This window comes from Erigeron canadensis, chromosome 6, assembly GCF_010389155.1.
Source record: "Erigeron canadensis isolate Cc75 chromosome 6, C_canadensis_v1, whole genome shotgun sequence".
Taxonomy (NCBI): Eukaryota; Viridiplantae; Streptophyta; class Magnoliopsida; order Asterales; family Asteraceae; genus Erigeron; species Erigeron canadensis.
Window position 1 is genome coordinate 2,146,674 of NC_057766.1, and position 27,872 is coordinate 2,174,545.

The window sequence follows — 27,872 nt, forward strand, 5'->3', positions numbered from 1 at the left end:
TTAATAAGATAAGTTTGATAGTTTGGTTCTTTTTACAAAAATAATAGGGATAAGTATTTTATAATATAACAAACTTTGAACGAATGTCTAGGAAGTAACTAAAGTTGTGTGAACTCGAAAATAATGTTTATTGTATGTAAGAAAATGTATTCAACCAATTAAAATCAGACAAGTGGCACCTTTATATAGTTGTCACGTATGTTTTCTTACATACAATAAACATTTTTTAAAGTTGTTTACATACAATACACAAAACTTTAGTTATTTTCTACTATAAACGTTCGTCTAAAGTTTGTTATATTTCAGGATACTTATCCCAAAATAATAATATCCTTATATTTGTGCCATTAAATTTGGAAAATGCGAGTGGGTGTTGATTTGAGTTCTCATCCCATGGACGATAGTGGTAACAGAGTATCATCATCCAAAAGACCGACGATGAGAGATGACGATGGACATGGATCAGTCACTCCATCATCCGTAGACCAAGTGATGGTCAACGACGACCTCGTGATCGAGATCTTACTCCGCTTGCCTGTTCTCACACTCATATTCTTCAAATCCGTATCGAAACGCTGGTTATCTCTCATCACCTCCACTGCTTTCTTCAATCTACACCTCACCCGCTTTCCAAATATCCCTCCCCCGTCTGGTCTCTTTCTGCAGCAAACAAATTCTGACTATGACCACTTTGAACACGATTTTGTGTCCTTGGTTAGCGGAATCCCCCGGGGTAAGCTGAAAAAAACATCAGCATCCCCTTTTGTGTGTTTTGGCTCAAATGCAAGTAATGTGGAAGTTTTGCAGTCCTGCAATGGTTTGGTTCTGTGTCTTATGAGGTCTAGTGCAACTGACAAGATTTACGTATACAATCCATCCATTAATGTGTTTAAGATGCTCCCACAAGTACAGCGTTTGACATTAGAGGGTTTTTTGGACAAATACAGATTGGCTTTTGATCCCACAAAATCGCCTCACTACAAAGTACTGCGTATTCGAGTGAAAGTCACGCGACCACAAAATCTCTTTCCAACATGGATTTACTCTTCAGAAACAGGTTGCTGGAGAATTGGTAATACATTTCATTCTAGTAGGTTTCGCGGGCATTTTGACAACGGAGTATATTGGAATGATGCAATTAATTGGATTAATGATAGGAATCGGGTTATGCATTTCAAATTAGATGTAGAGCATCGAGTCATTATTACAAGAACACAACTCCCAGAAACTTTGCATCGGAAAATTCATCCAAAGTTGTTTGAGTCTCGCGGTTGTTTGTTACTTGCTGCAAGCGATGCCTATCCTCATCCCAAACGCTTGAAAATTTATGAGAGGATGAATGAGTATTCTTGGTCAGTGAGATACATTATTAAGTATGAAGACTGTATAGAGGCATCCCTTAAAACCTGGAAGATGTCTACAGTGGGGTTTCATTTCAATGTCCTGTTTATGGTGGTGGGAGAAAGAGAAGAGGAATCTTTCGTTGTGATGGACCTACTTGGAATGGTTGTAAAATACAATCTGTTGTCAAAGACTCTCCACGTGCTCTATGGTATTCACACAAATTTGACTCCTATCAGCGCCTTTCCGTTCATTGCATCTTTTGCTGGTGTGTAATTCAGCTTTCTGGTTTCGGGTATGATTTTTCATATCTGATATTGTTCTGTCACTATATTAATTAGCTGTTTTACTTATGTTTTCGGTAACACTATTGTTAATAACTCATTATGTTGAAGCTGTTGCCCAAAATTTGTCACAATGTTCGTTTGCACTTTTGACAAAAGGATTCGCAACACTATGTTAATTGTACTTCATGTAAAGCCCAAAAGTTATTAGGATCTTGTAATTACTAGTAAATTAGTCATGGATGGAGATGCTATTACTTGGTTGCCATATTGTGAGCCTTAAATCCGAAATTAACAAGCTGAACAACTAGAAACACTTGCAGTTGCTAGTTTCAATGCCTAATTTGGATTTCAGGAACGAAAGATAGTAGTCTCACAAGTCAGAAACAAAACTTTGTACGTGGCCATGCCTAGCGTTTTCCTTCAGGATCCTAAATAGCCTAACTTAAATGAAATACTTTTGAGACACCTCTGAAAAAGGCGACAACTATCGTTCCTTAATACCATTTATCTAAATGCCTGTTGAACATACTCCTTTCAGAGGTGGGATAGTAGATGGATGATTGAGAAGAATGCATAAGCCTCTTGATTGATGAATTAGATGTAATCTGTATTCTATAATATATGATCAGAATGTAAAATGTTAGACTGGCCGTTATTTCTTAAGGAGGTGGTTGTGTGGTACAAAAAAAAAAAAAGAAATTGCTCTTATTTAAAATCAATTTTGCAAAAGCGTATGATTAACTCTCTGATGTGATTTTCTATTTATAATTATGTCACTGATTGGCTTTTGGGTCTAAGTGATTACAACGGATAAGAACCCAACAAAATTCGTACTCGATTCAAAGTGAGGTATATGTGAAACACTTCATCACCGTAATTTTTTTTTAATTAGTCGATTAAATAATTGAACGGGGTTGTTTAATGGGCCGCAAAACACCATCATCTAATTTGAGTTTTTACCAAAATGATGAATTTATTTTATGTTTGGATATTAGATAACCCAAACATTATATTTTTGGTTAGTTGTGACAAAAATAATAAGAAAAAAATTGAATGTTAAATAATTTATATTTGATAAGGTAAGTTTAATAGTTTGGTTGTTTTTACAAAAATAATTATATTGTGCCGACATTATCTTCGGTTAAGTAACTGCTCAGTGCCGCCTTCCGCGGGTTTTGATCCCCAATACCTCGACGGTGTATGGAGGAGGTTAAGATGTAGGCAGACCTTACCTCTACCTAAGAAGAGAGGCTGCTTCCAGTTTCTACCTAAATGGTAGAAAAGATCCTCCAACCTTTGCATGGGATGAGGATCGAACCCATGACCTCTATCTCCAGAGGCAAGGGTGTTTACCACTGATCCAACCATGCTGCTTTTGACAAATCATATGTAATCCGATTGCACAGACTAAATGCGAGTTGGGTGTGATTTGTGTTCTCATCCCATGGACGACAGTGATAACAGAGTATCCTCATCCAAAAGGACGATGATGAGAGATCATGATGGATCAGTCCCTTCATCATCTATACGAGAAGTCGTGTTCAACGACGACCTTCTGATCGAAATCTTACTCCAATTGCCTGTTATCTCCCGCTTTTTCTTCAAATCCGTATCCAAACGCTGGTTATCTCTCATCACCTCCCCTGCATTCTTCAATCTACGCCTCACCCGCTTTCCATATATCCATCCCCCATCTGGTCTCTTTCTGCAGCAAATAAATTCTGAACATAACCACTTTCAACACGATTTCATCTCGTTGGATAGCAGAATCCCTGCGGGCAAGAAAAAATCATCAGCATTCACTTTTGGGTGTTTTGGCATGGATGCCAGTAATGTGGAAGTTTTGCAGTCCTGCAATGGTTTGGTTTTGTGTGTTATCAGGAATGATCCCGGCAAGATTTGTGTATACAATCCGTCTATAAATATGTTTAAGATGCTCCCACAAGTACATGGTTTGAAAATCTCTAGATTCATGGACAATATGAGATTGGGTTTTGATCCTGCAAAATCACCTCACTACAAAGTACTGCATATTCGAGAGATACCCAAAGAAAGTTCTATTTTAACATGGATTTACTTTTCAGAAAGAGGTTGTTGGATAATTGGTAATTCATTGCCTCTGCAATGGTATTGCGGGCTGTTTCACAGGGGAGTATATTGGGATGATGCAATTCACTGGCTAGATTTTAAGAATCAAGTTAGGCATTTCAAGTTAGATGTAGAGCATCCACACGATACAACCACAGAACCCCCAAAAACGTTGGATAGGTACAGCTATAAAGAGTTGTTTGAGTCTTGTGGTTGTTTGTTATTTGCTTGTGCGGGTGATCCTCTTAACAAACACTTGAATATTTATGAGATGGGGAATGGGTATTCTGGGTGGTCATTGAAATACATTGTTAAATATGAAGACAGTATATCGACATTCTTTGAAACCTGGAAGAAGTCTACTGTAAAGTTTCGTTTCGATGTCCTGTCAATAGTGCTGGGCGAAAGGGAAGACGAATCGTTCATTGTGATGAAGCCATGTGGGAAGGTTGTAAAGTACAATCTTTTGTTGAAGACTCTCCACATCCTCTGCAATATGGATACACATTTGACTAAATTCCACACCTTTCCATTCATTGCATCTTTTGCAGGTGTGTAATTCAGCTTTATAGTTTCGGGTATGATTTTTCATATCTAATTTTGTGCTGTCATCACATCAATTAGGTGCTTTACTTGTGTTTTTGATAAAACTAATGTTAGTTACTTATTATGTTGAAGCTATATATATCTAGTTTGCCACAATGTTCGTTTGCATTATTGAAAAAGGATTCACATCAGCTATGTGTTAATTGTAGTGTATTGAGATCTCTGGCACCCAAGGACAATGGGTCAGTTTAACTTAAAATCAAGCCCAAAAGTTATTAGGCTTCCTTAATTACTAATTAACATGGATAGAGATGCCATTGCCCTATTGCCATCATATTTTAAGCCGAAGATCCCAAATTAACAAGCTTGTCTAATAAGCTATTGCATATGCTCAATAACTGGACTGACATTCAAGTTAGAACCTAGAAAAACGTAGAAACACTTGCTGTTGCTAGTTTTCAATGCCTAATATGGATTTCAAAACTGAAAGATAGTAGTCTCACAAGTCACAAACAAAACTCTGTGGCCATGGCTTGCAATTCGTTTGGAGCTAGAGTCGTACCTTCAATGATTTACCCTCAAGACACTTCTGAAAAAAGCGGCAACTATAGTTACAACCCACATTAAAACCATGCATCTACACGCCTCAATGTACTCCTTAGAGAGATAGTACAGTAGATGGATGATTGAGAAGAATGCATAAGTCTTTTGATTGATGGCAAAACACCAAAACTGAACTCCATCTTGCCTAAATTTCACACTTTTTATTTATGAAAGTTTAAATCTGACAGCTAGATTATCGGCTCGTATGAACAATACAAGAACATCTTCGTTGATATTTCACTATTTTAAGTATTATAGATGCAATATGTAATTTGTATTCTGCAATTCATGTTCTGAATGTAAAATCTTGCTAAGAGTTTTCTCCACCATAATGTCTCTGACCTTCAGAGTCTGAAGGGATGTGACTCTTCGTTTGGACAGTAATAATGTCTACAAAGGAAGAAAAAAGAAAAGTAGGGTTGACTATGTTTGACTCGACCCGAAAGATATAAGGTTAGGGTTATATAATTTACAATCAGTTAACCCGCCAGCCTTTTTTCCTAACCGGGTTTAGGTTGGCTATTTGAATTAACAATCCACCAACTCGAGAATATATTTGAAGTAATATTTATTTCAATTATAGGTTGATCCACCAACCTCTTTAACTGGAAATCAACTTAACTTAAAAAATGTCAACTCATTTGACCTGTATGACTTGAAACCAATTTATTTGACTGGAAACAACCTTAAAAACCACCAACACATCGACCCATTTGATCTGAAAATCAACATGTTTGACATTTTTAACCTGAAAGGTGTTACACCTATTTTTAACTAGGTTGGCGGTTTGGGTTCAAGTTGTTAAATCACATGTTAGGATTGAGTTTTCAATTTGTGTTTGACTTGGGCATTTTCAATTAGTCAATTAGAGTCACATAGTCTTTTTATAAGATAATATTGACTTCAGACAAACGTTTAATAGCTAAATATATTGCAAAGTTTGTTTGGTAATAAGCATGACCAAAGAAAATTACATTATTTTTATAAACTTTGGTCTTTCAAGCTGATTTCCTATCTACCTGTTCAAAGTTATTATCTGTCAAACACCAAGTCAATTGTTGATTATTATAATTACAAACTGAAAATGGTAAATTACAACAAAATGCCATACCACCGGTTGTTTTGCAACTAATTTACCTTAATCCGGTTATTCAAAATCACATAAATCATTTTCAAATTGCACATCCAACACCCGCTAACATAGATATTAATGTACATGTTTGCTTCACAATTCAGGATTGACAAAATGAAAATTAATAGAAGAAAAGACGGTTGATTCCCGCATGAACTAAGATGTTCCCTCTCATTATAACACAACTATTTATCGACAACAACAATCGACAATTGCTCTTACAAAACAACAATAGAATCATTTTGCTCGTTTTTTGTCTTCCAGGGTTGCAGCTTCATTTAGCATATCAACTGCATCTTTGTGCATATCTAGTTTAGCAAGAGCAACCGCTTGCATGTAAAAGGCGGTTGACCATTCAGGGTAGACACATTGTGCTTGCATTGCGTCTCGCAGAGCAGCATCGGGTTGATCACACATGAGATGGCAAAGACTACGCCTTGCATATACCGTAGGTGATATCATAGTGCCCACATCAATGAACTGCAGTAAACGGAAAAAATAAAATAAAAAAGGTATCTGTATTGTATAACATACAGACAAAAACCTTTTCATAAATAATTTATAATTTAGACCTACATGAAGGCCATGGAATAGTTTAAAGATGGACGTGTTACCAAGTCAACCATGGTTTATTGGCCAGCAATATCAAAATTATGTAGTAATAAATTTATAATAACTCATGATAAAAAGCAATCTAACTAGTATAGAAAAATGATTATATAACGAACTCCGTCAAACTAATTAAATAATATTCTAAATAATCTTTCAGCGAAGCTAGTCACAGGAAATCAGTTGATATACATAAACTAGAACGCCAAACAATATTTTTGCCATTTTCAAAATTTTATATGCAATAACAATGTTGACATAGAAACATTATTTCATCATTGTCTATATACTCTATAGAAGAACGTTACGAAGACTCTCTACAGGTCAAAGCTAGAACTATGAATATGATGAGCACAAAGTCTAGTGTTGCACGTTACTATAGCTCTATCATAGTCTAAAGATGTGACTTAAAAAGGCCAATCAGGACTTGCATTACAGATGGTATCTGTCAACTCAATGGACTTGAATGGGCTCACTAAACTTTGGTAATTACTATTTAGTGAAGTTACACAAAATGGATCTTCTGATTGAGGCTTGATTAAACGTAGTGGGCTGAGGCTTTTAATCATTGGCTATTGACTTACTGCATTTACCCACCTATTGAGATTACAACAGATGAAAGTTGGATTCTTGATTTCCTACAAGCACTCAAAACCAACTAAAATTCCTCAATCCATCCTTCTTTTTCTTTCCCTCTTCTCTTTTGCCTAACAAACCCACACACAGCCTCCAACAAACCATCACTTCTTCACCTTAGATGTCACTGTTGGGGTTCAAATCATTAACATCTAACACTTTCCGTTCTTAAAAAAAAAAAAAAAAAACTACTACACCATCTCTGGCGCATTGCACAGGTATAAGGCTAGTGACCTAAGTAGTCAATTTCAGTGAGATCCCTATGGGATCTCAGTTTTCGGTCATTGACGGGGATCCTAGTCCAAGTTTCGTTCCCTATTTTCGTTTCCGAGATTTTCGGTGATATTACGGACTTACGGTCCAAATTCTGAAATCCCGCTGATTTCAGTCCAAAATTTCAGTTGGATTTCGGTTTTCCCAGTTTTTTTAAATTTTTTTATTATTGTCGAAACATAAACACAGCATAAGATAAGAAACACTAACTTTAACAAGTATTATCGCTAATCTATCAAATATTGACACTTTCAAGCTTGATTTTTGATATTTCTACCAAGTAAAATTTTTATTTTCTGAATATTAAATTTACCAAAATCCCACCGAAAAAACCGATATTTCATATCCCGGACCTTGAACGAAACACTCAAAATTCGGTCCTTAACTACATAACTAGTGACTCTTAATGCTCTCAAGCCTTCAGCTCACTATAGACGTTCGTAAACAACCTGCCTGAAGAATTTTTTTAGCATACAACTACCTAAATCAATATATTTAATCCACCAGATTATTACTTCAACAACTTAGCTTTTGTAATCATACTTTAGGCGTTCCTTTGAAATTTGAACGGCAAACTAACGGTGACTCTTAAGCGGCTTTATTTTGCAGTTCAAAAAAAAGGAAAGAAAACTTGGAGCTGGCTCACTACCCAAACCGTCTACCAGAGATGAAGTACTAATTAATAAAACTATATCGGGCCAACATTGTACCTGAGAATAACAATCGATTGCTGTTCTGAAATCTTTATCACGAAAAGCTAGATCCCCACGCTTCCTTGCCTCCAACATATCCCTCATTTGTTGGGTCCACTCTTGAAAAGAAAGCTGAAACAATTTTCATCCAAATACAAACATCAGAAGCAGAAAACTAAGAATTTGTAGCAGAATCAGAGGTTTAGATTTGGTTACTTCATTGGTCCCTTCATCATCTTTATAATGTGTCATCACTAATATCTGGTGGATGGCTGTGAGATCCATCCTTGAACACGCATCACCCATTGGAGAGAGAGGGTGCGGTGGTGTAGCTGGTGCTTCTTCATGTTTTGGGATCCCAAGCATCTGATAAGATGGAACCTGCAAATATATGGCCTTTAGTTTATAATTTAGTTGAAAAGTTAGAACTGTTGCGGCCACAAATAACTTGCAGAGGGTGGGTTGGATACCAATTTGGAATGTGTAGCTATTTGTTAGCATAGTCAGATAGGGTTGATGTAATATGATTATAAAAACTATACTGTATGAGCAAATATTTTCTTTTTTTAATAAAAATAAACAAAGAAAAAACTATTTGAATACAAGCTTTTTCCCCGATCAACCAATTTGAGCCGTTTCAGTTTTAGAGGGAGTTCTTCATATTCTTCCAGTTTAAACAGTTCAAGATAAAGCTTGGTAGCTTGGATAAAAAGTCTAAAAAGTTGTTCTTGGATACGGGTCAAAATGGGTCTAGTTGGGTTAACCAGCCATCACTTTTTCTCCTACTTTTATTTAAATTTTATAAACAACAAGAATATGACTATAAAAAATAAACTACCACAAATAATAATCTATCTACCTTGGGTAAAAACAATCTGGAAGTTGTATATATTCGGAACGAAAAATGATAAATCCTCCTAACCAAATAGCCTAATAATCCTCCTAATACATTAAGGAGGTGACATGTGGTATCCACTAATTCTCTTTCCTAATCTTGCCCCATGATTTTTCCACATGTCATCATCCAATAGTTAAGAGGATAATTAGGCTATTTGGTTAGGAGGATTAATCATTTCCCGGTTTGGAACTTCTAACCCATTGTCCTTGGTCCTAGTGGTATGTCTCATCAACCAATAGGTTGTAGGTTATAGTTGCACGGTGGACTATTTGTAGATATGTGTAGTTTATTTGCCTTCTAAACCACCTCCAAGGTGGCCAAGAAGTTAACATTTTGTACCTCTATACAAGAGGTCTCAGGATTGAATCCTGCTAGGTACAGTCTTGAAGATGGAAAGGGAAATGTTCTGATCGAATCCTTGCTGGCTAACATGAATTTGGAAAACCTCATCCATTTAAACCATTTATTTGCCTTTCAAATAAAAATATGTTCTTTTATTCACCTACTTTTTCTAGATTTTCCCTACCTAACCTTAGATAAATACAGCCATAATGAACCATTTTTAGGTTAACGGATCCAAATCTCCACATCTACATACACACATAACATATAATATTAAAGAAATTAAGATACATCAATTTAGTAGAACACAAGGGACGTAGGGACTGACATCTGGTTTGTTCTGCAATGGAGATAGTGTAGTGACCAAATCTTTGGTATTTGGTCGTTCCCTTGGTTCATATTGCAAGCATTTTGAAGCAAGATCAAAAACAACAGTTGCTTCCTCTGTTGAAAAATTACCCTCCAAATGTGAATCCATCAATAGCAGAATGTTTTTTCCTCTAATCATTTCAAGTGCCTGCAGCAAGGCGAGTATATTTACAAACATTAAATATATAGGTCATCAACTATAACTGGAATCTTGACAAGTTAACTTTTAATGGTTTGGATCCGTATCCAAATGCTCCCAGGTCATGTTTTATCTCAAATGAGTAAATCTAAAAAATAAATGGATCAAATAGGTCAAAAGTTCCCCAAGGTATGATTTTATTACGTAAAACCTCAAACCATTTTCTACAGAAATTATATATTATTACTAAACTAACACTTTTCAGTTTTCACAATCTTAATTGACACTAATTCTTTATATAAAAGCTGACAAGTATTAAACAAACAAAGCATGTTGTGGCAACCCATTTTTACCTTACCTGACCCACCATTTTGCTAGTTACAGTATCAACATTAGAGTTGATTACAGGATACAACAGGAAGTAATTCAGTCGTGTAGCATTAGAATAACATGTATCGATAATTACCAGTTATATGTATTGTATAATCATTAAATAACAACTCCAAGACTACTTACATGACTCGGGGGAATATGCTTTCCACTCAGAAGATCCAAAAGAACAGTCCCAAAGCTAAAACTAACACTTTCAGGAGTAACTCTCCCTGTATGGGAAACAACAATTATCAGGCAACCTATTCCATCTAATATAGAGGTGACAAATTCCACCAATTCAAGCCAAAAAATAAAGGTTATATAGAGTATCATGACACATCCTGATCCGCCCTAAAATATTACCACTCATCCGACCCGTTTTAAACTTCTAGATCTGGCTGCATAGTTCACCTCCTATATCACACCATAACCCTATGGTAACAATTTTCTAACATATTGTGGAAAGTAAAGCAAAACCACAATGCAGCATCATGTTGGACATCAACACTAGCAAATTAAAAGAGGCTTAAAAACAATATGGAGTAGAAGAAAAGTAGCTTGACAAAAACGTACACAGGGTTTTTATTGTGAACTAAATTAAAAAGCAAAGTCAAGGGATTGTACCATTTCTTAAATACTCGGGAGGCGTATATGCGAGATTGGTGCTGTAACTTTTTCCATCCCTACTATTTTTCATCAGGCCAAAACATGAAAGCCTTGGATCCCCATTCTGCCATATTTTTTAGTCAATATATAAATGTTAGTATTTTAAAATCGTCTCCAAAATGGTACTTCATGTTAGATTCTCAAAGACATTCTATTTGGATGAAAGAACATATTATCAGTATAAGGAAAAGTAAAAGACTGCATCACCTCATCAAAGAGAACTCTGTATGCATTCAAATCATGATACAATGGACGACCTTCAGTGCTACAATAATCCAAAGCTTCAGCAATACACAGAGCAACCCGTAAACGCATTGCCCATTCAATTGTTTGATTCTCCCCTGTGAAAGACATCACAGAGAGAATTTGAGTTCTTGAGTTCCAATATTTTCAAATAATTTGTGTTATCATCAACTTACAAACAATAGTATCACAAATTTACAATAGTGATCTCATATATGAATAAACTGATTCTGTAAAAAATATTTGAACGAAATCCATGTTTGAGCCATTCGACCCATTTCACCCTTCATCTTTTAGAAGATATGTATTTTCTTTTTGAACAGCAATGGTGAATGAACTCAGCGGCATTGCCTCTTCATTATCTGGTAAAGATCGGCCACATCAACAGCACAGTCAATCCGAAGGCATGACAGGCAGTGGAAGTCCCACTACCGTTCCGGAGGGGAACAGCTAAATGCTAGAGAAAACCCCCGTGCCCCAACTCATTGGCAAGGAATTCCCAATTAGCATTTCAAAGTTGTCGAACCCATGACCAACATTTGGCTGAAAGACATAAGGGGCATTAAATGTCCAGTTGAGCTGAATCCCAAAAACTTTAGCAGATATTTTCATTTGTCTCATATGACATGTTGGAGGTGATCACAATTAAAATCAACTCATCCATGGCTACACGGATAAGAATTGCCAACTCTAATCAAACGCTTTCCAGAATCTAGAGACTTCTCTGTTAGGCACGACTATTCAATAAACTATTAGCTACCACCATAAGTATTTATATATAACTCAAAAAGGCCAAATAACTATAGCAAACTTTAGAGGTGGTAAAATGGGCAGCTCCGGTAATGAGTCAAAACATATTTTCTGATCAGGTTCATTTTTCATAAATAGTTGATGCATAAAATATAATTGCATATATATATATTTTTATTAGAATTACCATAACAATCGAGCTTTTCGATATACATCAATCATAAATCTAGGAAGGTGTAAATAATAAACTTTGGATGATTTTCAACCTGCTTGACCCGTTTGAGCCAATTAAGTCATTCGTTTATGTGACTCAGGAGAGATAAACCATAACCCCACATCACACCATTTAGGCATTTATACATAAAGAGGTCGATACCTGGTATAATTTTAAAAATTGGAAGCAGGATCACAAATATAGAAGTATAGTTTTGAAGACATACAGTGAAATAAGTGTTTGGCTAGAGTATCATTAGGCATATACTCTGCAACAAGTAGCCTCTCGTCCCCATCACAGCAATATCCAATCAAATTTGCCACCCTTTTATGCCTCAACTTTCCAACTCCCCATGCTTCATCCTTCAGGAAAAAAATAAAATCAGATATCATCTAATACTATCCCAAGTGTTCTTTTAGCCTATTTTGCATAAGAAATGGCTAGCCTTTTTGCATAAGAAATGGCTTGATTCCTAACCGTATACCATTAATCAGGCTAATCCATTTAAGAAGAAAAAAAATACAGTCACTTTACTACCTTATAACCCACAACTATTTATCAACAATTATTAAGCTCACATAAAGCACTGATTAACAACTTCTCAAATTGGATAACCTGGTTGCAGAGAAACTAATTTATTTCACCTACTATCTCTTATATATAATCGAACTTTTACAATCATCACCATCAAAGCTGAATATCAGGTCTGAGCCACAAATGCAAAGACATCATGAACCCATTATCTAACTTTGATTAGTCAATTCCATAATTCACTTTCAAAAAACATATCTTGCAAGCCTAGTGGTTAACCCAGGGTACACTCATAAGGCTACAATCTTGGGGCTAGCCTTTAGACATGTAGTTCAGTTTAGTTCATCAAGAGAGGATTTTAGAAATATGGTCACCGCACTCTTCTTAGAGTAAGAGAGTTGAACAGGTATGAACAATGGCTTCCATGTATTTTATTGAGCCATCACATTTACACCAGTTAGCATAGCCGGTTATCAACATTTCACTAACATATATAAGTAAACACACTACTCTAAAACCCCTAAAAAGTTCAAGTAACGAAAAACCTCAAATCACCCAAATGCATCAGTTATCAACATTTTTCACTAACATATAAGTACAAACACTACTCTAAAACCACTAAAAAGTCCAAGTAACGAAAAACCCCGAATCACCCAAATGCACCGGTTATCAACATTTCACTAACATATATAAGCAAACACACTACTCTAAAACCCCTAAAAAGTTCAAGTAACGAAAAACCCCGAATCACCCAAAATGCACAATCAATCATCGCATCACATTCGCACAAGTAAACTTAAAAACACAAACATAATGCCATTCGAATTAAAACCACCAATACATATAAACAGTAAACCCTATACAAAAAAACATCAAAACAAACAGTAAACCCTAGTACCCAAATCAATGCCATTCAAATCAATTCAAAATCATATCAACCGAAATACGATAAACGAAAAAAAAAACAAAGGAAAACGAGAGATACCGCAAACTGTTTGGGATCAGGCCAAGCCATTTTAGAAAACTTTTTAACAGCAATCCATCTTCTATTCTGAAGACGGCCTTTATAAACAACATTTGGAGCTTTTTCACCACTTTCGGATACAATAAATTCTGAACTAAAGTTATTTGTTGCACCCTTTAAATCTAACAATGAATACTCCGAAAAAACCGGCACCCCACCGCTGTCTCCGGCAAAACCAGCTGCAGCTGCTGCTGCTGATGATTTTCCGTTAGACGGCGAGTGGCGCTGATTATTTATAATATTATTATTATTATTTGTTTTTCCTGATGTGGGTTGTCTTGAAAAACATGAATTACAACAACCCATGTTACTAAAATTCCAAAAAAAAAAAAAAAACTTTTTGTAATGAATCTTGAAGTTGTTTTTTGTTTAGTGAAGAACCATGTTCAGGGAAAAAAAAAATTTGTAAAAATAAAAAAAGGTGTTTGATTTAATAAAATAATGAGAAATGAAGAAAAAGGGGTTGAAAGATTTATGAAGATATATATATATATATGTGTGTGTGTATCTATTTCTATATCTATCTATATCTGAGTGTACACACTCGTGTGGATGTACAGAGAGAGATCTGAGAGAAAGGCGGTAATTAGATGATTAATTAAAGTCTTAATAAACCTTGTTTAGTGAGGTTTTGTTAATGATTTCCGACAAATTGCGAGAATAAATATAGGAAGTGGTAGGAGTACTTTTTTTTGTTTTTTTTTTAAAAACTTTTTAAGTGTATCTATCTCACCATATGTAATATGTAATACTTTCGTTTAAGAAAAGAAGAAAAGAAGTTTTTATTAGTAGTTGACTATGTACATGGTTTTTGTTTTTGTTTGGTTTTTCCATTTTTGTCTTTTGAAATTATAGTCTTGTACGTGTCTAACAACAAAGATTGTGATGTATTGAAAAAAATAATACTATTATACTGATTAGACAATCTTAACTCGATTTCTTGAATAATTAATTATTAAGAACCTTTAAACCTTATTTTTCAAATTTTCACTAAACTTGTGGTACTAGATAGTTTAGGTTTAAGCATGGGTCGGTTTTGACCAAAAACCGAAACCCAACTTATTGAGTCGGATTTTTTTTTGTAGAATCGATTGGTTCGGTTTTTTAACGGTTTGATTTTTCAGTTTTTTTTCGGTTTGAGTTGGTTTTGATTTGGCTTCTTGATAGATAAAACTCTATGTATACATTTACGAACTATCGTACTTAACAAAGAAACATTAAGTAGTAAAGCTCATTTATGACCGAAAAAATGAAATTGCATGTGTGTGGACGAAGAAGAGTACCAAAATATCATATCTAAAGTCTTTTTAAATTTATATAGTTTTAATCCTTGTATTTAGTTTTGCTTTACGTATCTAACCTTTTTCTTTTTACAAGTTTCATGTTAACACCAAGATTTAGAAGTCTTAAGTTTAACCTTCATATATAAATTACAAGAGCATAAAAAATGCTCTTGTGTGAAAAGAATGATTACATTTTGGATTTTCAAAATAAACTGTAATTATTTGATTTATTCTTAACCATAAATATGAAAATGTATATTAAATTAATTTATATATGGTTTCGGTTCGGTTCGGTTTTAACGTTCGATTTTTGCACATAAAACCGAAACCCGAATAGATTCGTTCGGTTTTTAGAATACCAAACCAATGGATTTGATTAAGTTTTCGGTTTTTTAGGTTCGGTTTTTTCAGTTTTTGCTCACCTCTGTTGATCGAACATTTTGAATGTGATATAACACCGTTAAGTTTATGGCTAAAGACACTTGAACATAAGGGGTGACTCGTAGAGCAATTTATATCATTACTAAATGTATGATCATATTAATGCAAATCGGCAAATGCATGAACCAGATAGCCCAACACACGAATAGCTCGAAAAACGATTTGGCTACTTAAGTTGAGTATCCCAAGCATAGGCACGTGCTTCCCAAAGTCTGAACTCATATTTCTTGTTGTTCAATGCTACGTGCTTCCCAAAGTCTGAACTCGTATTTCTTGTTGTTCAATGCAAATTAATCGAGTGATTATGAAACTTTGATCATTTGATGCTATGGGTAACTTTGATCATTTGATGTTGTGGGTCGTATTGGGAACGATCATAGTTGTTAAAATTTTACGAGTCGAGTCGATTTACATATAAAAATGAGGCGACTCGCTGGTGACTCTTTTTTCTCCTGACTCCTACGAGTCGCGGATGAATTTGGAACGAGTTAATGCGAGTCGCAAAACTTATAATTGTTGTAGTTTGATAATATGGTTAAATATATACGAGAGCAGATAACCACGCGTTGCGGCAGTGAGATGGTGAGGGTGATATGTCATAGGAGTTATATGTCATAGCCAAATGCCTTAGCCATACGGGCTCCGCCTTCGGATTTAAAAATTTGTCGAAAGTATATCGAATGACATCTCTAATTAAAGAGCATGAATTGGTACCATTTGTGTGACCATGAAGGCGGGTGGGTCCGTAATTACACATACCTCATATTATTTATGCTATCTCAAATGTCTATATATTACTTATTCTTACAGGAGTACAACCGCCAGGCAAATCGAGCAAAGGTTTTTTACGAGCTCTACTTTCAAATCAATGATGATATCTATTTGATGAAAGAACGTTTGAATGAGCTGAACTCGATTTTTCTACGGATTCTTCGTTAGAAAGAGCACCTTGACCATGTCTATCTCAACTCATAAGGCATCTCATATCATCGATAGTCATAATATGTCACCTTATATTATTGATATTATTATTCATATACTTCTTTCATGTTCTTATGTTCGGTGATTATACCCTATCGGATTTTAAATTTACTATGTGTTTTTCCAGATTATTCTAATAAATAAACTCATGTTTGTTATGCAATTATCGTCTTCGTGTCACTTGACGTGCTTATGTCTTCTCACTACATTGATGTATAAACTTATTGGCTAATATTCTACACGTGTAGTATAGATATTCTGCACAACAGATTATAATCTCTTCGCACTACATGGCTGTATTAACTCATACAGTTCTTGGATGATATTCTGTGCATCAGTCTATGTATAGAATGACCAAATAGCATATTATATGCTTCAATTACATACAAAAAAAATGCTCATCCAAATATTTGCTACTAGGTTAATTCACAACTAATTATACTATGTTGTACAACATTGTATTTTCTTAAATCCCTTTAACTTGGTTGGAATATATCAATATAATTACCTAGCTTATACAGGTAATATATTTAGAAATCTAGTAGATATAGATTGAAACATAACAAGTATGTTGGACAAATTTACATTAAAAAGACAATCATGTACTCAACTGTGTATCCTTACGCTATATAGCCAATATATCAAGCTAAAAATTCAACTAATTTGTTCCTTTCTTTAGAGCTAATATGGTAAAATTCCAACTAATTTGTTCCTTCGTATGATATATGATATCTATATATACACAAAATTCATACCTAAGTCAACTAAATTATGGTAACTTTGACTAATTTGACTACTTTGACAACTTCAAATAACTCAAAAGTTACAACTAATGTAGTAAATTTGCCACTAATTTGTTCATGATATATGATATCTATATATACACAAAATTCATACCTAATTCAACTAAATTAAGGTAACTTTGACTAATTTGATAGCTTCAAATATATCAAAATAAGTAGATTTGACTAATTTGTTCCTCCATCCTCTACCTAATTCTCTACCCATCTTATTTACAGCTAACACGTTTTAATTGAGAAAATAATTTCCTATTATTTGCCATTGCATTAAACACACTAATGCATACACAACTATATAAATAGTTGAAAACACATTGACGTGAAAGCAAAACACAATTGCAAGTCTCCACCATATCAACAACATAATAACAAATAACAATGGGTTCATCATCAAACCATATTCGAAGCTTCTGTTGATAACATGAACGACACGTCTCCACCAACTACTACTATTCAGTCTTATCCGTTTGCTGTTGCACCGCTGTAGACTCCTAATGCTTCTGCTCTTGTTTGGGTTTATCATGCTCCTGCTCCTGCTCCGTTATGGGTTAATCCTTCTCCTGCTCCGGTTTGGATCACTCCTTCTCCTCCACCGCTTTCTGTCACACATTCTCCTACTACGATTTACTATACCCCTGCCCCTGGTCAACCCGCTCCTGCTCCTTCTCCTGACTCTCGCTCATGATGCTGGTGGTCATCAAACTCCTCCAGCAGCTATCAATGAGGTACAACTTCTTATACCCACTTCCTTACATTTGTTGCCTTTTGTCATATTTTGGTGGTTCTTAAATACAACCCATAGAAACTTTTATTCATATTTACCAACGTTATACATATCCATTCTCATTGATTTCATACATCATTCATAATTATATTAAGCACAACATTAATATTCATAAAATATATCAACGAGACTCTAATATTCCTTTCATTACTTTTGGACTTTTCAGATTGATGATAACTCAAAAAAACGTATAAGGGAGGATAATTTGTTAAAAATGAAATCTCACAAAGTCAACAACGTTTATGACTCCGATGAAAAAATTATGTCTATGGAAAATGTGAAGAGAAAAAAAAACGCTGCAAGATGTGGTTCTTAATGACGTTATAGTGATTTCTTCAATATGGTTACATAACCGATATGGTTACATAACCGAAACAGTGATCAAGTTCAAAATATGGTTCTTAATGATGTTTCCATATTTCTTCGATCTATGGGTAAGAGGCTGCAAGATATTGATCTTCCTCATACAAGCACAGATCATCTCGATACTAGAAGTTGTCGTGAGCTACAAGAAGAAACATCTATAGTTGTTCAAGATGATCATCTCCGTGCCATAGATTCTCTAAACCCTGATCAGAAATTTGCGTATGACTCAATCATGAGGCACATTGATGGTAATTGTCCTAGAGTGTTTTTCATAGACGGTCCTGGCGGTACGGGGAAAACATTTTTGTATAATGCTTTGTTTGCCGAGGTTCGTTCCCGTGGTCATATTTCCCTTGCCACAGCTTCATCCGGTACAACTGCTAATAACATGCTTGCAGGGCGAACAACTCACTCGAGATTCAAGATTCCTCTCTTCCTCAATAATAACTCCCTTTGCAACATTAGTAAACAAAGTGGCACTGCTCAGCTGCTTCGTAGGGCAAAACTAATCATATGGGATGAAGCCTCGATGGCTAAACGCCAAGCGGTGGAGGCATTTGATCGAACAATGCAGGACATAATAGGAGTAAGACAACCATTTGGAAGAAAAATAATGGTTTTAGGAGGTGATTTTAGACAAGTGTTGCATGTTGTGAAAAAAGGAACTCGCGCACAGATTGTAGACTCGAGCCTGCGGATGTTGCCTCTTTGGCCTGGGATCAAAAAAATGTGTTTAACTATAAATATGAGAGCACGAACTGATCCATGGTTTTTAGATTACCTATTAAGAATTGGTGATGGAGAAGAAGAGGTGATCGATGGAATCTTTATTCGAATACTGATATGACCATCCCATACACGACCGAGGCCAAATCACGAGAGGATTTAATTAATGCCATATACCCGTCTATGGAAGTCAACGGTTATTCACCAGAGTTTATAATTTCCAGAGCAATACAGTCAACTAAAAATTCAAATGTTGATGAGATAAACGATGAGTTGATTAATAGATTCCCTGGTGAGGAGAAATATCTATTATAGCTTTGATGAGGCGAAAGACGATGTTAGCAACTACTATCCGATCGAATTCTTAAACTCCCTCAAAATAAGTGGTTTGCCTCCTCATCATCTACGACTAAAAGTTGGTTGCCCGATTATACTATTACGAAACATCGATCCATCAAATGGGTTGTGTAACGGCACAAGTTTGATATGCAAAGGTTTTCAACGGAATGTTATCGATGCAGAAATAGCAATTGGTAGCATGCCGGGAAAAGAGTTTTTTTACCTAGAATCCCTCTTTGTCCATCTGAAAATGATATGTTCCCCTTCAAGTTGAAGAGAAAACAATTTCCAGTTCGGCTTAGCTTTGCGATGACAATAAACAAAGCTCAAGGCCAAACTATTCCAAACGTTGGCATGTATCTACCTGAATCGGTATTCTCCCATGGAAAACTTTATGTGGGACTATCTAGAGGGATTTCACGCGACAAGACGAACGTGTTGGTCATACCTGCTAAAGAGTTCAATCAACCAGGAGTATACACCTCAAACGTGGTGTACAGAGAAGTTTTACATGATGCATAGGTCATACAAGGTGCGTGGTTTTAGGTACCAACTAATTTATTTAATACTGTATATCATACTGAAATTGCATCAACTAAGTACATTGATGTACATTTCTACACTTGGTGACGTATTTTACTTCCTTTTCAATTTTGAAGGTTGTTTTTGCATTTTGGCTTTTCATACTAATTCATTGTTTAAACTTTTGTCCACGTTTTCCTTACTTTTAGATAAACAATCGTTATGATGATTGCTACCTAATAAAGATTATTACTCAGAAAATTTTGCGTTACTGAATTTAATAAATCACTCAAAATAAAAAACGCTCACTCTAAAACAACAACCGCGGTTTGCACTTTTAGTCGAAATAAGAAATACTTGAGTTGAATCATACATTCATGCAATAACACGGTACCCGCTACTTGACTGGCGTTTTCTTCCTATGCCCCGCCGCATCACGCGGGTACAAGACTAGTATAAATTAATATCATTTCCCATGTGAAATTTTTATAAATTTATTAACTTAACTTGATATTATGTTAATAGATTAAACCCGGACGTTGTCAGGACATGACCGAAAACATAAATAATAAAATATATAGACAGTTACAGTATTATTTATAGTTTATGATATTATAAAAAAACTATCACATTACCACTAATGCAAAAAATAAGATTATGATTTATGAATAATAATAATAATAATAACAATAAATAATAATAAATATTATCATAAAAATAATTATAAAATAAAATAATATGACATGACAACTATATTATTTAACTATTTAAACTTGTCATTGATTAGGATTAAGTTAATACTTAACATACACGAACTCTATTATTTATCATTTATAGTTATGAATTTTGTTAAACAAAGCCTTAAAAATTTTTTTCTTAAGATGCATTAAATCGTTGTACACTTCATAAATTTTACTGTATTATCTTAATTTAATTAATTGTGCATAAAAATATTAAAGCTTCATTTAACGTTTTCCTTTAGTTATTTGATTTTTAACCTTGTTATACAAGCTTTATTATCTATTAATTAATTATGTATAAAAGTATCTTTTGGTTTAATTTTATTTTTTCTTTCTTGAAAAATAGCAATGTATGGGTTCATGTTAAATGCGGCCTTAAAAGCTTCATTTAATGTTTTCCTTTAATTATTTGATTTTTAATGTAACAAAGTATTATTTATTAATTAATTATGTATAAAAGTATCTTTTGGTTTAATTTTATTTTTTCTTTCTTGAAAAATAGCAAATGTATTGGTTCAAGAAAGTTGAATATAAAAGTGATAAGTTTGAAAAAAAAAATAAAAAGTAATTATAAAGACAATATAGATATAGATACATTGATTTTCTTTAGCAATTAAATTTACATCAATATCTACTTGACAATCTCTTATATTAATAAAGTAAAATTGTTATGACATCATCTTTTTCTTACATGGCTTCTCAATATTTTATTACATGAATCCTTGATATATACTTATTTTGTTAATGTGATGTCATCTCCTTATTAATACGGTTTAACTAAATTCATGTTTTTACATGTTACTCTTTTAACATCATATTTTCAATATCTAAACAAAGTGTTATCGTTGGAGTTATTTAAACAAAGGGTGTATGAACAAATAATATAGATAATTATGTATTTCTATTTGTAAAATTTTTAATTAGATGAACCGGGTTAAACTCGGGTTTTAATTAGCTAGTAATTAAATAAAAATAATATGTAGAAGTGGCAAGTATGCAAAAATATTAGTTATCAAATAAAGAGTTATGCCACGTTAGCCCTGAACTATCCTTTTTAGTTATATAAAGAGATAAGCTATTAAGTTTATATACCTAACTTAATTTTCTATAAATTTAGACTAGTTCTTAAATGACATGCATGTTATAGCTAGCTAATTAGTGTAAGGGCTTTGATATTATGGGGTTGAATTATGTTCTTGTTTTGTTTGTGTGTGTGTTATACACTTATACAAATATACACATGTATGTCTATAGATGTGAGTTAATTTGAAGACACTTTTTAAAAAATAAAAGGAATAAATCTCAATCACTATCTCCCTTCCCTTTTTCCCCCTTTAATATAACTTTATATTTTTTTCATTTTCTTATTTTTTAAAAATAAAAACTCATTTCAAAGTTTTTTTTCTCGAATTTATACGGTACAAGCTTCGTTCATACAACTATTAGTAAGGGGTAACCGGTGGGTGATAGGTCATAAAGGTGATTGGTCATAATAGGTGATCGGTGATAGAGATCAACCTAATAGGCTCCGCCCTTTGAAATTTAGAAGAAAAATATAAAAATAAGATAAAGAAAAAAAAACGAGGGGGGGGGGAAGAAATGGGAAGGAGGGGTAAAAGTGGATGAGCTTTATCTGATTGTTCTTTTGGAAAGGAGTGTTTTCAAATTATCTTTCTCCTATGTTTATATATATATATTATTTCTTTAGGCTGTATTCTTGAGTTTTTTGGTTGAGGTATAAGAAAAGAAAGGATGGGAGAAAAAACTAATTTTCACATTCTTGAGTTTTTTTAGATAAGAAAAGAAAAAATATGATTGGAAAACTTATGGGTTTTTTGTCCAAACTTTTCCAGCCAAAAGTGGCCGGATTTGGATGGAAAACTTATATATAGATATAAAAGTACCAATATACCCTTTAACTTTATTGCGGCTGCAAGTGATACATAGGTATGAAAAAGGACGATGGTTGTTTCTGGCATACAGCTTGTGTTTGTAATCAGCCAATTAGGCAGCAACAAAAAGTGATAGAAAAAAGGAAACAAATGATAAACTTTTGTAACCAGAAGGCATATAAAATTGCAAGATGATATGTTGGGTTTTTGTGAAGTTGAATAATAAGGAGATGGTGGTTGTTGTCATTGAAGAAGATGAATGAATCAAATAATCAATAGAGAGAAGCAGAAGATGGTGAGGTCTCTTTGAGTTCAATGAATAAATAAAAATTGTGAGTCAATCGATCAGGTTCTCTTTCCTCCCTTTTTGTGTCATTTTGTATAGGGATATAACTATAAAGTTTTTCTTTAATCCTTTCTTTTCTTAGGTCTTTTTTTTAACTCAAGAATGCCATATATGAATCTATATTTTTCTCTTTTCTTTTCTTTTCTTCTATTCTAAACTCAAAAATACACTCTTAGAGTAAAAGAAAATGAAATTTAAATGATAAGATATATCACACTCAAAGACATCTACAAGTAATGTACATAGATGAAGAAAATGATCATCTATCTATATTATATTATCAAAAAAACAATTTATTTTTGAAAGTATTGAAAAATATGCAATATTTTCACATAGTATCCTTTAAAATATTGTCACATAGATTACTCTTTTACATTAATGATTAAATTACACTGTCAATCATTTATCTTTTAAAATATCTTCGTTGACCTTTTACATCAATTATTTACACCACTTGACATCATTTCCACCACCAACAGTCGGCCCTACCGTCACATCGTCGTCGCCATGACCACAGGCGAATTGTGCGAGTTGTAAGAGTAATCAATAATATTTGCGAGTTATTCAATATGGGGTACATCCATCGACTAGCGAAATTCAACTTTCAAAGGAAAATAGATCACCCACATAATGAAATAGGTGTTATGTTCTCTCGCAAGAAATACCGATACAAAAGCTTTCTAAACTCTAAATAAACATCTTGGAGTGATCAACAGCCACGCCCCGGTGATTAAAATGTGCAGGAAGCCCAACTGAGCAGGGCCTAGATATGAGGCATCAATCTATATGATCTGCATGTATACTTATAGTCCATAGATTTTAAAGCCCAAAGTTAGTTAAGCCCAATTATAATGTTGGTATTTGGGAATGTCAAAGAATGTGGATGCCGTCTTGCGTGTTTGAAGGCTTGAAGCCGGCAATATTTAGACATTCTTTTGTTTTGGTTTAATTTATCATTTTCCTTAATTTATACATATTGTTTTGGTAATGAAAACTTAAATTTAATGTACCAAAAAATATTTTTATATATTATGTAATCCGATAGTAAAAACAAATATATAACTATTAACATTTAAAATCTTTAAAAGTGCAGATACTTCTTAATCATGTAATCCGATGGTAAAAAGAAATATATATCGCCCACCGTATCCCAACCAAGCTTTTTTGGTATCTCGACCACACCTACTGCAAATAGTGCGGGGCCCCCTGTCTGTAATGACAAATCTGGCAAAAAAAAGCGGGTCCCCTGTTAGTAATCGCTGCAAATAGTTGGATATGGACAAAAACACCACTATTTGCAGCGATAATTGCTGCAAATAGTCTGGTTTAATTACCAAAAGTCTGGTCGGGATACCAGCCGCCATATATAACTATTAACATTTAAAATCTTTAAAAGTGCAGATACTTCTTAATGGAGTAATAAGAAAACAAAGTTTAATTATATATGATCTCATAAATTAAGTAAAACAAAATTAAGAAAAAAAAATGTCTAACAATACCAAGTAAGTTTTTTCAATAATAATAATGTCATCATAATTTAAAAAATATGTGATGATAAACTTTTATAGATGTTGAACATGTAAAACACCATCTATAAATTATTAGAGTTTTAAAAAAATAATATAATTTTTTAAGAATTATGACATCATAATTTATAAAATAAAAATAAAATTAATTTTAAGAAAAGAAAGTTGTTACGACATCATAATCAAATAGATGAAAAAGAAATACTTTTTGTCTTTTTGAGAAAAGATTTGAAGGTGCCATGTAAGCAAATTATATAAAATGTTTATGTGATCAGAATCCTATTTTATTTAGTATAGAGAATTATACATATTCTTTTGTCTCATTACTTTAATACATTAAAATTTGTATAATGTTAAACAAAAATTCAGGAGATGATTTCTATCTATATAATATTACTTTCTCCATCTCACTGTATTGAATATTCAAAATATTTATTTTATAACTTTGACCATAATTATTTATGTTACATAATACTTGATAAATGTTATATAAATCGATTGAATTTTAGATTTATTCATTGACATAACTTTCAATTTAACATTTTAATTCTTACTAACTAGTAGGTTACCCACACAATATGTTGAGGCGACAGTGGCGCTGACAAGATGTGAGAGACGTGTGGCGATTGGTTGTGGTGTTGTGGTGGTGGTAATGGAGGTGGAGATAAAAGGGGTATCTTAGATCTTAGGGGATGTTTGGTAGGACGGAACCATAAAGAATGGAAATGTAATAGAGAATGAAAATAGCAAGAAAGAGAATGAATATTTGGAAAGAGAATGGATTCCGTTGTTTGGTACCAATAGAGAATGAATATATAAAAAAAAATTAACATTTTAAATAATAATACATTTATTACATATAACATCTTTAAAAAAAACATTTTTTTTCCATTCTCACCAATTCTGTACAATTTGTAGAGAATGGAGAGAATGGAATTGATTCTCCTTTCTCCTTTCTCATTCCATTTCTTCGTTGCAAACGAACAAGAGAAGTCCTTCCCATTTTCTTTCTCACCTTTCCATTCTATCATACCAAACATCCCCTTAGGGGATTGCAAATATTACTGAAAGAGAATTGTATGTATGTTAAGAGATGAAGGATATACGTTAAGGTATTTCAAAAATCAAAACCATTTTGTTTCATAGTTACGCCCCAAATATCACAACGGTGATTTAAATGGCATATATCATAACCTAAATTATTAGTAAGTAGTAACTTAGAAAATATAAAATATTTTAAATTAATTATTTATAACTAGAGTTTTCCTATAATCTTATGTATATTAATTTATTAATAATTGCTATATAGAAAAATATGATGTTTTTTTATTGAATTTTATAGGTCATATTCACTTTATTCTACTTTATCATCTCAATAATAATTGTAATAATGAGATGTTAAACAAACTATTATATATCATTGAAATTCAAAGAGTAATATATCTATTCCGTTATACCATGCAAACATCCTTCTTTTTTTAAAAGGTGAATTTCGCTAGAAATTTTGTGTCGCGATTCAATAATGGAAAGTTTAGCATACGTTGTTTTAACCGGGTCTGCGCTAGAGAGCTCAATCAAAGCACAATTGCCTATTTTAAATACTCAATAAAACAAAAACCCCTTGGTTACTAGGCCCAAACCCTTTTATTCGGGAACTAACTTTGCCACTGAGATTTCACCTTAATGACGTGCTAACATAGCATGTTCCTAACATCCATCATCATGAAACTAAAATCTAAAACCTATTAATTGATTTACATATTACACAGAAACTCTAAATAATTGGTGTACAAAGCCTATTTTGTTGATTGAACCTCTAAGCATATAATAGCCGCCTTACAATCAGCCTAAAAGATAGAATTCAATTATATAGTGCTATTCTCAAATTCACACAATCCAATTTATGAGTAATTCAAATTGTTTTACGAGACTATCACATATATTTAAGTTTTGACTAGAAAAAGAATTATGAAAGTAAATTATATTGTTTACTAGGTGGTTCAAGAGCAAATTATATTGTTTACTAGGTGGTTCAAGAACCCCGCATTGCAATTATCTTTTTTTTGTTTTATTCTTTTTTTTCGTGTGTTTTGTTCTTTAAATACAATACCACAAAAACAACATCATATAAGTGTGTTTACTCCCATATTAATAATTTCGCAAAATATATAAAATAAACTCCCGATGAATAACAGATAAAAACGCAGATATATTTTAGAGTAAATTACACTTTTCGTCCTTAAAGTTGACACGTTTTTTACTTTTGATTCCTAAACTTTAAAAGTTACAATTTTGACCCTAAAGTCGACCAATATTTTCAATAATCGTCCTTTGGCCTTAGGGCATTAGAAAATGGCCGTTAACGTACGCACTTGCTAGACACGTGAGGGCACTAATGTCATTTCACCTTACACCGAGGTACGAAAAGTGAAAAAATAGCTACTTGAGGGATGAAAAAATGAAAATTATACAAATAAATTTATTCTTCCATTCTTTCTTTCCCGATCATCTTCTCCGATCATTTTTACTGATGGAATTTTCCGACTAGACATTTATTTTCCGATGATACCTAATAAAAACTCGACTTTAAATCCAAATCTAAACCACAAACAAAATCATTTACTTAAATTTATGACATTCAAAACACAACCAATCAAACAAATTATAGTTCAAACATGCCACTCATTTTTTTTTTCTTTTCTAAATTTTGATTTTAATTGAAAGAAGGACGGTGGATGTTGGTGATACTAGGTGGCGGCAGTTGGTTGGTGGTGATTCTAGTCAGCGGCGGTTGGTTGGTGGTGAATGTAGACGGCGGTGGTTGGAGGTGACTGTAGACAACGAACTTTGGTGGTAATTATAGGCAGCGGTGGCTGGTGGTGATTGTAGGCGGTGGTGGCTGGTGTTGATTGTAGTAGCAGTGGCTGGTGGTAATTTTAGGCGGCGGTGGCCGGAGGTGGCGGTGGGTGGCAGTGGCTTGTGGTGGTTATAAACGATGGTGGCTGGTGTTGGTTACAGACGGCGGCGGCTGTTGTTGATGGTTATTAGGTGGTGGTGATTGGAAAGGCTTGGGGGTAGGGGAAATAAATGTCTAGTCGGAAAATTCTTTCGGAAAAGATGATCGGAAAAGAAAGAATGGAAGAATAAATTTATTTGTATGATTTTCATTTTTCGTCCCTCAAGTAGCTATTTTTTTCACTTTTCGTCCCTCAGGTAGCTATTTTTTCACTTTTCGTCCCTCGGTGTAAGGTGAAATGACATTATTGTCCTTACATTTCTAGCACGTGCGTACGTTAACGGCCATTTTTTAACGTCATAAGGCCAAAAGATGATTATTGAAAAAATTGGCCAACTTTAAAGTCGAAATTGTA

At 33.7% G+C, this 27,872-nt stretch overlaps 4 protein-coding genes across 4 annotated transcripts; 3 read left to right on the forward strand and 1 right to left on the reverse strand.

Annotated features, from left to right (window-relative positions):
• Positions 1-382: 382 nt before the first annotated feature.
• LOC122605736 (F-box protein At5g07610-like) lies at positions 383-1,766 on the forward strand. The gene has a single exon (XM_043778693.1). The coding sequence runs from the start codon at positions 394-396 to the stop codon at positions 1,615-1,617; it is 1,224 nt and encodes a 407-aa protein (XP_043634628.1). The 5' UTR covers positions 383-393; the 3' UTR covers positions 1,618-1,766.
• Positions 1,767-3,039: 1,273 nt separating this feature from the next.
• Positions 3,040-4,275, forward strand: LOC122603084 (F-box protein At5g07610-like). The gene has a single exon (XM_043775697.1). The coding sequence runs from the start codon at positions 3,040-3,042 to the stop codon at positions 4,273-4,275; it is 1,236 nt and encodes a 411-aa protein (XP_043631632.1).
• Positions 4,276-6,012: 1,737 nt separating this feature from the next.
• On the reverse strand, positions 6,013-14,076 carry LOC122603879 (serine/threonine-protein kinase BSK1-like). Its single transcript, XM_043776720.1, has 9 exons — positions 13,717-14,076; positions 12,427-12,562; positions 11,201-11,334; positions 10,952-11,057; positions 10,472-10,557; positions 9,776-9,964; positions 8,424-8,588; positions 8,226-8,339; positions 6,013-6,477 (listed from the first exon to the last, which is right to left on the reverse strand). The coding sequence occupies exons 1-9, from the start codon at positions 14,059-14,061 to the stop codon at positions 6,235-6,237; spliced, it is 1,518 nt and encodes a 505-aa protein (XP_043632655.1). The 5' UTR covers positions 14,062-14,076; the 3' UTR covers positions 6,013-6,234.
• A 4,362-nt stretch (positions 14,077-18,438) lies between these two features.
• LOC122603085 (ATP-dependent DNA helicase PIF2-like) lies at positions 18,439-19,257 on the forward strand. The gene has a single exon (XM_043775699.1). The coding sequence runs from the start codon at positions 18,439-18,441 to the stop codon at positions 19,255-19,257; it is 819 nt and encodes a 272-aa protein (XP_043631634.1).
• Positions 19,258-27,872: the final 8,615 nt, after the last annotated feature.